Source organism: Natrix helvetica (genome assembly GCF_964273705.1).
Source record: "Natrix helvetica genome assembly, chromosome: 4".
In the NCBI taxonomy this organism is placed as follows: domain Eukaryota; kingdom Metazoa; phylum Chordata; class Lepidosauria; order Squamata; family Natricidae; genus Natrix; species Natrix helvetica.
In genome coordinates this window covers 101328294-101340781 of record NC_138550.1, presented here as the reverse complement: position 1 = coordinate 101340781, position 12488 = coordinate 101328294, and the positions used below count along the sequence as shown (strand labels likewise).

The following is a 12488-nucleotide window of genomic DNA, read 5'->3' as shown; positions in this document are numbered from 1 at the left end:
CTTGGCTGATGTTAAAAGCTAGTTGTGTTGGGTCTTGCCGGTACTTGTATGGAGAAGCTGCTGGGAATTCCTGTGCAGTTAGCTAAATTGGGGGAGTCAAACACATCAGAAGAAGCAGCCTATTGCAAGCCATTACATTAAGATTGGCACCATCTGGGAACAGAGGCAATAGAGGCAGGATAAAAATTGGAAAGTTTCATGCTGGGTGGTTTGTTTGTTTTTTGCTAATTTAAGACTACATGGGCAACTCAATACAGTAGTGGGAAAAGTCCCTTAAAACCAAATCAGTGATTGATCAGGTTGACTCAGCCTTCCATCATTCTGAGGTGGGTAAAATGAGGACCCAAATTGTTGGGGGCAAGAGGCGGACTCTGTAAATCATTTTGAGAGGGCTGTAAATCAGTGTGGTATATAAGTGCTATTAATGCTGCAGTCTTTTTAGATTCTTCCTGCTGAAGTATACAAGTTACTCTGAGTTACCACACTGAAGTGTCTCTTGCTGGTTTCTGAATCTTGTGGAAATATTGGCCCATCAAGATGCTGTGCAAAGCAATATTAGTAAGCAAGAAAACCTTGTAAATGGAAAATTAGTTCAGTCTGACCAAAAGCCACCATGAAAATGATTGCTTCTTAGTAATCTTGATCAGAATTTATGGATTAAAAATCTTTTAAAAGATTTTAAGATGGAAAAGCTTCTAAAGCTTTCAGCATGCAGAAACATTGCAGTAGAGCTTTTGGTCAGAGTGAATGTCTTACTTTCGCAGATGGGCAATTTCAACATATGCTTTCTGCTTTTTGTCAAATTGTATGCCAGCCTGTTTCTCTTTATTTTCTGGTGAATATGTATTTGAGATTTCATCTGTAAAATTTTCCCTCATTGCTTGAGGGGAAAAGTGCACTGCATATGATCGCCCAGGAACTCTTCCACATCACTTTTAATTTTCCCTGCTTTAGATATTTTCATTTGACATTTGTTCCTATTCCCCCTCCCACCACCTATTCTGGCCCCGCACATACAGCACCATCTGGAACCAGACGTCTCTGTCGCAATAGCCGAGACACTACCTCTTTAGTGAAAACAAACCGGCTTCTAGGTCCAGGCTCTCTCGCGGCAGCGCCGCTTTTCAGCGCATTCATTGGCTGGGCTTCGCTTGGGGGCGGAGACTTAGGGGGGAGGGGGGAAACCGAGACGATAAAGGAGCACTTTCACCGGCGAACCTCAGAGCCCCGAAAAGACTTTTTTAAGCGTTACAGGGAGCACGTTAGCGGGGACCGAGACGGCAAACAGGGACTCTTTGGGGTGCGTCTTGCGACGAGAGGCAGCCATGCTGTGCTATGTGACCAGGCCGGATGCGGTGGTGATGGAAGTAGAGGTGGAGGCCAAAGCCAATGGCGAAGACTGCCTGAACCAGGTGAAAAGCCGCACTTTCCTTCACAACCCCCTCCCCTTTACACCTGAAAGGACGTTGGGGGCTCGCGGAGGGGCTCCTCCGGCGCATGCCCCCCCCCGCTCCTTCCCGATGCCACGCGCTCCCACTCCCGCACGCCCTGTGGCTCACGCGCTGGCGCGGCGCGAGGCGAGGCGGGACCCCTCAACCGACGCCTCGCCGCTCGATGCAGTGGCTGCGGGTGAAGCCAGAAGGAAGGGGACGTGCCTGTCTTCCCCCCTCCGCCTCCCCGGCGTTGACACCGGGCTGAGGCTCTTCATCTCCCACGCGTTGCTTAGGAGCCTCTCCGCTGAGATGCCTGCTGGCTGGCTTGCTCGTTATTTCCCGCCCGCCCCCCTGCACTCACACACCGGGAAAATTCCCTCTTAAGCCCCGTTTTAACCGCACTGGCCACGTGGCGTTTGCAGTGACGGTGGCGCCCCCTGAATTGGGTGCTGCTCGAGAACATCCCGCCGGGCTTCGTGGACCTGTTGTGGGGATGCGGGGGGAAGCATGGAAAGGAAGCGGGAGCGTCTGTTAAGCAAACATGAGAGATGTCTGTTCTCAATCATCCTGGGCCATGGCTGTCCCAGAGGTGCCTTTTCCAAAAGACTTTCTCGGTTATTTTGTTTGGGAAAGAAAAGGTAGAACCGAAGAAGCTTCTTGGAGGAGAAGTGAAACGTTTTCAAAAGTAAAGTCCAGTTGTCTTTTTTGGGGGGAAAAGCACCTTTTTGGAGTGCTCCTAATTTTGAACCATTCGTTTCCATGTATAGTTGAAACTCCTGGTTTGATGCTCCAGCTGCTGCAATTGGTGCTTTTGCTATCCACGAGGTTAAAAGTTCATATTTTAAGTTATTCTCTAGGGAGACTGTTATATTTTGGGTTTTTTATGGCGGCAATTTTGTGGATCCCTTGAAAGCTTTAGATAGGAAGGTCACTAGCTTCCATAAGAGAACTCTGAGCTGATTACTTCTTCTGAAAATATTCTCTCTCAGCTGGTAATAATTAGGAAAGTGTTTAGGTAACCTTGTTAAGTAAATGGCTACCTTATAGCATCTTTCGCTAGTGCTCATTACAGTAGTGTTTATGATGTTTAACTTGTAATCATAGGTTTGCAGGCGACTGGGAATTATAGAAGTTGATTACTTCGGACTCCAGTTTACAGGAAGCAAGGGAGAGAACTTGTGGCTGAATTTGAGAAATAGAATATCCCAACAGATGGAAGGCTTGCCTCCTTACAGATTGAAACTACGGGTCAAGTTCTTTGTGGAGCCACATCTGATCTTGCAGGAGCAGACAAGGTAAAAAGAAATAAACCTTCACTGAAAATGGTTTCTGTTTATTATTTTGCAGTCTGCGGCTCCATAGAGTAACTGATTTGAACTTTCAGCAATACTTAAGGTGTCTTAGTTTTTCAGTTGATCTTAGCTTTATGGTATGCTTTTTATTGTGCACACTGTACTGGGAAGAAATACACATTAAAGGCAATGCTGTAGTCTACTTATTGAAAATATTGATGTTATGTATTAGTGTTCCTATATGGATTTGGCAATGGTTCATTTAGTTATGGCATTCTAGAAGTAAAAGGAATTTAAAGTATTGGCTCCAGTGCCCGATAGTAACCTCTTCGCAGTATTATTGTAGGTCATTTTAAAATGTTCAAGACAGGAAACTTCCCCCGTGTTTCAGTTTACAGGACTCCTCCTTTAATCTGTGTCATATTACAGTAATACTCAAATGACTGTTTCAAGCTATAAAGAGAAAACAGATGTTTTTTTCTTTAAAATATGTAACTATAAACTGGATTTACAAGTACTCACAAAAAATTGTCATTGACTTTTAACAATTATTTGGAAGACTATTATTTGTGGTTTGTGAACTGTAACATGTCTGAATTTAAACATGCAGAGTATGTTCTTTTTTTACCCAGTAGTTTTTGTAAAAATTTTACAAAAATTTTGGAAAGTTTTCTGAATGTATGATGGAAGAGTATTCTTTACCTCAATCCTTTTCTTATAGTTTGAGGGTTCATTGAGGCTATCAATTACCTTCTCTATGCAGAATCAAAATTATAGCTGACAGATTGGCTATATTACCACATCCCTGAAGAGCCCAAACCTCCTGTTGTTGTACCTTTATATGGTAGAATACTTGCTGAATCGTTTGCTTATAACCTTGTAATAGTGCATCATTGTGTAATGCAACCCAAATTATTGTTTAAAATGTAATTACAGTATTGTGCTAAAACTTTGTTTTAGCAAACAAAGATGGTTTAATGATCATCTATAATTATTTTTTGGTCTTGAATACCACATCTTGAATTTCTGGTTTATTTGTTGGTTTCCTTTGAAAGTGGCTTTCCTAATGCAAAAGTATGATCTTACGCCTGTCAAATTCTGTGATCTTTGGCATTTTGGCTGGAATGTTGTGATTGAAAGTTGGTCTTATTAACAAGCTTCCAATGAAATACACTCAAACAACATATGTCTGTAGTGTGTTTAATGTCCAAGCATGTCTTGCACAAACCCGGTATATATAATAAAACTCTTTGCACAGCAGCCATTTTGGCATGGAATTGAGGAACACATAAAGGTGGTAGCAATGACAGTACTTTGTGTTCCATTCCATTTAGGTTTTCAGGAGCCATGTGTATGCTGTTTCTCAAGTGTAAAGGGAGGTCACTATATAATTGCTGCTTTAGCCTATGAAAGCTGTTTTTTCTGCCTTTTCCTGTTTTTTGAATACTGCATACAAATTTCCTGTATTTTCTGGCTGTGTTCTGATAAGGAGACTGAGACATAATTATATACGCGCCATTATATCATTGTTACAGCAACAAATCTAATGGTGGCCTAAGACTTTCACAGTATTATACATTCTTGTGGAGTAGCTGCAAAGCATGATTTATACCAACCTGAGATTCTATCATGTCAATAAATCATTTGTGTTTTTTTGGCCTACTTCAACAGGTTATGAATGCTAGAGTATTTCTAAAGAATGAGATTCCAAGTAAAGAAGCTTATTATTTGTATATTTCCCCCCAATTGTTAGCATTTTTCCTTCACCTATCTAATGATTGAAGAAAATAGATTTGAGGCAGCACGAAATGGAATAAACTATTGACACAGAAAATATGCTAAATATAAATATGCTATTTCTTTCACCGCTCTTTTGTGGGTATCCATGTTTGGTAAAAAAAAAAACCAAAACAAGTTAGGTTAAAAACAAAACTGTTCCAAAAGGAATTATAGTCTGAAAGCTGACTCCCAAACACTTCTGGGCGTGACTCATTTTGCAATTGTAAAAGTCTCTGGCTTGAAGGAAGAAAGTCTGGTGCTCAGAAAAGCGACAACAAGGTAACTATAGGTCATTGACTGAAAGTAACCCTTGTTAATAGCTGCTAGGCTGTTCCATCAAATCAGCGGCTGCTTCCCTGGAAGAAAGAGGAGATGCTTAAGAAATTCAGTCCCTGATTGGTCTGCCGCAGTTGCCTCTGGCAGAAGTTCTGCTTTTGTAGTTATACTGTTTTGAAGAACTTATACAGTTTGCTATAACTTTTTGGGGGGTGATTTAATTTCTAAAAATTAAAGAACGGATAAAGGCTTTGAAAAAAGATACCTCAAACTGATTTCCTATTTAGTGAAGAGCTTTAGTTTGACCTGCTATAATACAATACAATAGCAGAGTTGGAAGGGACCTTGGAGGTCTTCTAGTCCAACCCCCTGCCTAGGCAGGAAACCCTATACCATTCCAGACAAATGGCTATCCAACATCTTCTTAAAGACTTCCAGTGTTGGGGCATTCACAAGTTCTATAGGCAAGCTGTTCCACTGATTAATTGTTCTGTCAGGAAATTTCTCCTCAGTTCTAAGTTGCTTCTCTCCTCGATTAGTTTCCACCCATTGCTTCTTGTTCTACCCTCAGGTGCCTTGGAGAATAGTTTGACTCCCTCTTCTTTGTGGCAATCCCTAAGATATTGGAACACTGCTATCATGTCTCCCCTAGCTTAATTTATCTGACTTGAAATGAGCTATATTAGATGTGCTTCTTTGTTCAAATGGATGTCTGCAGTTAAAATCATAGTTTCATCAGACATTTGCACTAATGAAATATTTGTAATTTGCAGTAGTCCAAACACCAAACTACTGCACTAGATAAAGTGTTTGTTTATCTAAGTGCTGTAGAATCTATTGCTTTTTTTCTGAGATAAGTGCTGAATATTTTTAACTGCATGCAGCAGAGTTGAACATCCGAAGTTAACCTTTCCCCTGATTAATCAGCAGTGAAGATTGGAGCTTGTAAAACCTTTGCCTTTGCTCTGGTATGCTGTTGGCACTGTACTATAAACCAGCCGTATCTGTTTTCATATCTGGTTCAATTCTTTCTTTGGACTGAGATAAAATGCAGCTACTCCCAAATATTCAGAGTGGAAATATTAAATGTTTATTAAATGTTTATTCTAAAAAGATGTTGCTATAGATTGCATTAGATTGGCAGTCAGCAGGAGGCACTCAGCAGGAGTTTCATATTAAATACTGGGCATATTCAAAAAGGTAAAAGTGATGAGCCCAGATTCGGGTCTCAAATCCTCAATATTAATAGGTGCAAATCAGTTGTTCTGATATGTCTCTCGCTGTATATTTTGAGTTATATTCCTAAAATATGATATTCTCAGCCTAAGATGTTCACATTATGGGATATTGGAATTTTTCTATATATAGTTGAATGTGTTTGTATCATGTCACATTCTTTTCTAAGATATTCTCTGAGTTTTTGTATAGTTTTGTATATATATGATACCATATATCAGTTTGTTGGCTAATAGTTTTAGGAGGTATGTTTGGTGTTTTACCAAATATTTTTTAAGACATTAAAATCTCAAGATTTCTACTCTGTTTCCCCGAAAATAAGATCTCCCCAGATAATAAGCCCAATCGGGCTTTTGAGCACATGTGCTAAAATACCCCCCCCCCCAAATATTGCAACACAGCAGCAGCCATGAGGCGACCACGCTCGCCACCTCCAGCACCTCAAAAATAATAAGACCTCTCATTTTTGGAGAGGCCAAGTACTTTTTTCAAAAGAAAATAAGACCATGCCTTATTTTTGGGAAAACACGGTAATATTAATCTTGAATATTAGCTGCTCTTGTGTGTAATGATGGAACTATTTGGCTGGAACTAAATTTGGATATATTACTGGTTTTTAGTCTTCCAATTTTATTCTAAATGCAGTTATTTTACTCACACCTTTTAAAAAAATGTTTCCAATCAATTTACTCTGGGGTGTCTTGTAGTTCCATTTTTATTCACAATATATCTTTTCAGTTATTAGCGTAAATATTTCTTGTAGTATTTGAGCAGGTCTTAAATGTTGCTAAGTTTCATTTCTGCATTACAAAAATAAATGTCTTGTTTTAGGCATATGTTTTTCCTGCACATAGAGGAGGACCTTCTGTCTGGTAATCTACAGTGTTCTTCTGAACGTGCTGTTGAATTAAGTGCTTTGCTTGCCCAGTTGAAGTTTGGTGATTATAATCAGAATACTGCCAAATACCACTATGAAGAGTTCTGTATGAAAGAACTTACCTCTTCAACTTTGGACAGGTAACTTTTGTTGTTAAACTTTTAATACAGCAGAAGTATATAAGAATAATTACTGTAAGTCCCCCCCCCTTTTTTTTTGGCTTTAATGTGCATCTGAGCTCATTTGATGCAAGGGTTTTAATTTGTGAAGGTTGCTTTCTGTGAGAGAACGCACTTTTTTTCCTCTGACCCTTGAGCTGATTAGAATAGTCAAAGTGATTAACTATTGTCTTGAACCTAAAAAGTTATGCTGTTGATTTAGTAAATTTAATTTTTTCAAAATAACTGATAATAATATATTCAGTAAAATTATAACATCCTCAATGTTCTTTATACATTTAAATTAAAAGAGTTATGGATTGTATAAAATCTGTTTTAAGAGTTCCCACAATAAAATCTAGGATTTTATAAATGTGATAAAATAAAATCTAGAATTTTATAAATAAAATCTAGGATTTTATACTGGCAAATCGATATATTTAAATTATGAAGCAAGATTATGATTAACCTATTTCATATTTTTATCCACAGCATTATTGCAAAACATAAGGATCTTGAAGGTCTCAGCCAAGTTTCAGCGGAATATCAAGTTTTACAAATTGTATCAACACTAGAGAACTATGGAGTAGAATGGCATTCGGTTAGAGACAGCGAAGGGCAAAAACTTTTTATTGGAGTTGGCCCTGAAGGCATTTCCAGATGTACAGATGACTTCAATCCCATCAACAGGTGATTACCAGAAAGTCCTGCCTGAAAAACTTTTATCAAAAGCTTGTAAATAGCCAAAGGATTCTGAAGCATGCAGCTGTTTAACTGAGTCTCTAGCATAACGGTATTGAACATTTCTTACTGTGTATTGTTTCATTCAGATATACTTTTGGGGATGGGAAAAATTCTAACTGCAAATAACTAAAGATATTCTTTACTGCAGAAAATTCAGGGATTCTTTTTATATCTCAGATCTGCTACCAAAGTATTATAGAACTAGACATTTTGGGAAAGATTTTCATTGCTATTAAAGCTAGTTTCATTTCTTTCCAAAAATGGTCAATTCATCTTTACTGTCAACAATAGTAGTCATGGAAATGTACATTTCATCATTAATTTTACATTGTCAGTCTCCTTGTTCTATTTTTGTTTTGATAACAGTATTTTAGGGCTTAATATTATGGTGTCATTCTTTGTATTTTTTCCCCATTGTTTTAGGATTGCATATTCAGTTGTTCAGATGGCTACACAGTCTGGGAAGAATGTATACTTAACTGTCACTAAAGAATCAGGAAACAGCATCGTTCATCTTTTCAAGATGATCAGCACCAGAGCAGCTAGTGGACTATACAGAGCAATAACAGAAACACATGCATTTTACAGGTTTGTATTTCTGAGGAGAAATTTATGTATTTATACACACATAAATGCACACATACACAGAGTTGTAGGTCAAGTTCAACTACTATTATATGTGGTTTGTCATACAACTGTTCCAGTATTTTTAAACAAGTAGATAATAAATCCATTTTAAATCACTAACATTGAAATCTGTGTTTATATCACACATGGCTCCCCCCCCTCACCGCTACATTCTTATTTCATTAATTTTGGGATATAAAGGGGGAAAAGGTTGTTTGATTCCTGTTTCTTTTATATCTTCTTTTTCTGCTAGGTGTGATACTGTTACTAGCGCTGTCATGATGCAATATAGCCGAGACCTAAAGGGCCACTTGGCATCCTTGTTCCTGACAGAAAATATTAATCTTGGGAAAAAGTATGTATTTGACATTAAGCGGACATCTAAGGAAGCTTATGATCATGCAAGACGAGCTCTTTACAATGCTGGCATTGTGGATCTAGTTTCAAGTAATGACCAAAGCCCCCCCAGTTCTCCTCTTAAATCGTCAGAAAACAGTATGAACTGTAACAACAATTGTGAGGGTCTCAACTGTCAGCAAATGAAAGCTCTTCAGGAAAAACTACGGAAGTTTAAGGAGTCTCTACTATGTATGGCATGCTGTGAAGAAGAAATAAATTCAACATTTTGTCCATGTGGCCACACTGTGTGCTGTGAGACATGCGCCATACAGCTACAAGTAGGTATAAAATTAGTTCCCACAGTAAAGTATTACATTTTGATTTAAGTTCAAAAATACTGGAAATTCTTTAATTTACAAACATACAATAACTTTGAATGCAGGATTTAAACATCAGTTCAATGGCTAAGCATAGCCATGCATCAAGACCATTATGGAAGGGAGAGAGGGATAAGCCTTATTTACCAATGTACTACTGGTCCTGTTGATTAACGTACGACATACAAATATAAAAAGTAAAGCTTTTAATTGAAATTTGTAAATGTTGCATTCAAATGAAATATTTTCTTAGGATTTTATTGTTTCCTGGGCAGCTGCACCCAAATATGGGTAAATATGTAAAATGTTCTAAGTTGGTATATGTTCCAGTTCTAGAATCTCTGTCCTCATATTTTACCAGAACAGGTCAGTCTAGATGTTCCATGTGTCCATATATTTCAGGAAGTCAATTCACTGGAATCAGAAATGTTTAATTGGGCTCCAGAAATATATGAATCATTAAGTGAACACTCAGAATATTTTTTCCAGATATGTCAATATTTGGGAGCTGTATCAGTCCATAATTAGATTTTTATGGCCTCTAAAATAATTCCTTAAAATAGAAACATAGAGTAACTTAAATAAATGGTTCAGGCAGAGGTGCCAAGTAGTGAAAGGTTACCTGCAAGGCTGTAGCAACTTCAGGTGAGCAAGAGAAAGAGGGATATCCGCTGCTTCTCAACTATTGCAGCAGTTGGCCTTATGGCTTTATCTGGTCAATCACTATGACGGATCCCCAACCCTCGGGCTGTGGCCCATTGCTGGGCCAAGGCCTGTTCAAAATTGGGCCACGTGAGCGATGGACAAGTGTGCACGTGCAAAATTTCACTCATGAGCAGGGTGCTCAGGCGCAAAGCTCCATTCGTGTGAATGGAGCTTCACACGTGAGCCCCCTCTACTCATGCAAGTGGAGCTTTGCGCTCAAGCACAAGTGCCCTCTGCTCACACGTGAAGCTCCATTTGTGTGAGTGGAGGATGCGTGCATGCCGCTCACACAAATGGAGCTGTGTGCTCGAGTGCATGCTCCCCCCCCATCTCTTTCTCTCTCTCACATACACACACACAGTGCCAGGTTGGGCTGCCAAGCTGGTAGGTTGGGGACCACTGCACTATGAAGAATTCCTCTCTCACTTGAGGAGAGAAGGAACAGGAAGCTAGAAAAAGTAGCAGAAGATAGTGGCATTCTGGTACCATTTCTTTACTATAAAAATCCAGGCTGCCACTAGATGACAGAAGGTATACAAACAAATCTTAACTTTATGTTGCCGTTTAGATGTTGTGTTCCCCACACAGTTTTAATTATTTCTGTACTCCTGTTTTTATATTTTGGAAAGGAATCATTGGAAGAAAACATTTGCTGTGTAATAGGGTGTGGTGTCTGTGTATGTGTCTGTGCAAATAGAATCCATTAATGGAAAAAACTTCAATAGTGTATTAGCATTTTCTGTTTATTAGGACTAATGAAACTTACTCTGGACAGTCAGTTGGTAACATTACTCTTATGTTTTCCTTCTAGATGTGTCCAGTCTGCAGATCTGAAATAGAACACGTGCAGCATGTATATTTGCCTACCCACACCAGCTTGCTTAATTTGACTCTAATATGACCTCTGTGTTACTTAACTAACTCATACTTCCAAAGTACTGCACTAAAGTTTCAACTCCACTGATAAAAAAGAACTATCACTTCTGCATCTGCCAGCAATTGCTGGAAGGACCATGACAAAACTGGGAAAGGCAGAATATGAACAAGCTCTTATTAGAATAAATTTTAGAGGATATACTGTGAATGACTTGTAGACAAACTTGTGTTATTTGAAACAACATTATTAATAAATTAACAATATTCTCAGAGAAAAGAGGAAAATTTTGTCTGCAGTATCCAGCAGTAACTCAGTTTTATGCATTTTATTAAAATTGTTTTAAAAATTACGTTAGCATGACCATTCCCATTTATCTTTTAGAAAGACTAGTTTTTAATGTGTACATCTATTGTAGTATAATTTCGTTTCTGCTTTTTTTACTGAAGTAAGAAACTTATTTTTAAATTTGTGCACTTAAGAAATTAAGATTGCAAAACTTTAAGCAAATAGCTGGGTTTATTCAGCAGACCTTGCAAACAGATTACTTGCAAAATTTATTATCAATTTTTGAGTCAATCAGCAGCCTGTTGGATATCTAAGAAAATGTGGATAAAACACTTAAAATGTAACTTTGATTTTCTAAAGATTTTTTGACCTTAGAAAATTCAGCTGTTTCTGTTCATATGCCTTATGTTTGAAGAAATGTTCCTCGAATTCTATAATCTTAGTGTTTCCTTTAAATGCAGTTGTGTTAAATTTCTTAAAACCATCTGCCACAATCCCTATTTTCCCTAAGCATTTTGGATTTTGGTCAACTAGTGAATGCCACAGAATACTAAAAGCTAGATGATCATGTGCAATACTAGCTGAAATGAAAGCTAGAAAAGTCACTTTACTGCGACTTTCTAAATATACTTTTCATATTGCCTTAATGTAGCAGTAATATATGTATGCATTTGTTTCTTTGCACAGACATTTTGTCAAATATCAAAACTACTTTTTATAGCACATTAGCATATAAATCTTGTTCCCAAAAAGATATTTATTTTTTCACTTTGTAAAAATGTTTTGTTTCCACATGAAGTCAGAGCTCCTCTATGATAGAAAACTTCTCTTTTTTATATATTCAGTTAATAAAGGACTTTTAAAATAGCTTTGGCAATCTTCTCTACATCTCACTTGTGTATTAATCTTAACTATTCAATTCATCACAAAACATTTGCGACCATAGACATAATGTTCTCTTGCCTATAATTGTTTTTGCTGCAGTATGGTGCACTTCACCTGTAAGGCTGTTATAAAGAAGCTTTTTTGGTTACATAATGTTCAGGTCCTTCACGTAAATTCCAAGGGATAATTCTCACCCCTTAGTACCCAGGTAGCTGATCAGTTATTGAATCAGTTCACAGAGATGGAATAGAAATGAAATGGCTTCATTGGGAAAGGAGGCATAGTTATATCAGCATAGCACCCTCCTAAAGCTGTAAATGAGGGAATTTCAGTCTATGGTAAATGTGAATTGCCAAAAGCCATCTTTTTGAGTGGAAAAGATGGAATAGAAGCTAACATGAAATAAAAACATCAGAAGCCTGCCTCTATTACAAGCTAGCTATTATTAACTAGGATGTATAGCACTTGCAAATGAAAATATTGGGATAGAGGTTTAGGTTTTTTTTTAGTAGTTAAGCAGTTTTATTGTGGGGAGGACCATGTATACATCGGTATGTTAAGATTTCTAGGCTGGTCCAATCTATGGTGATCGGGCAGC

The 12488-nt window shown here is 38.0% G+C and overlaps 1 protein-coding gene across 1 annotated transcript; it reads left to right on the top strand.

The window, feature by feature from the left end:
* Window positions 1-1180: 1180 nt before the first annotated feature.
* Window positions 1181-11872, top strand: MYLIP (myosin regulatory light chain interacting protein). The gene is made up of 7 exons (XM_081952278.1): window positions 1181-1412; window positions 2538-2728; window positions 6848-7033; window positions 7544-7741; window positions 8219-8383; window positions 8676-9099; window positions 10655-11872. The coding sequence occupies exons 1-7, from the start codon at window positions 1326-1328 to the stop codon at window positions 10742-10744; spliced, it is 1341 nt and encodes a 446-aa protein (XP_081808404.1). The 5' UTR covers window positions 1181-1325; the 3' UTR covers window positions 10745-11872.
* Window positions 11873-12488: the final 616 nt, after the last annotated feature.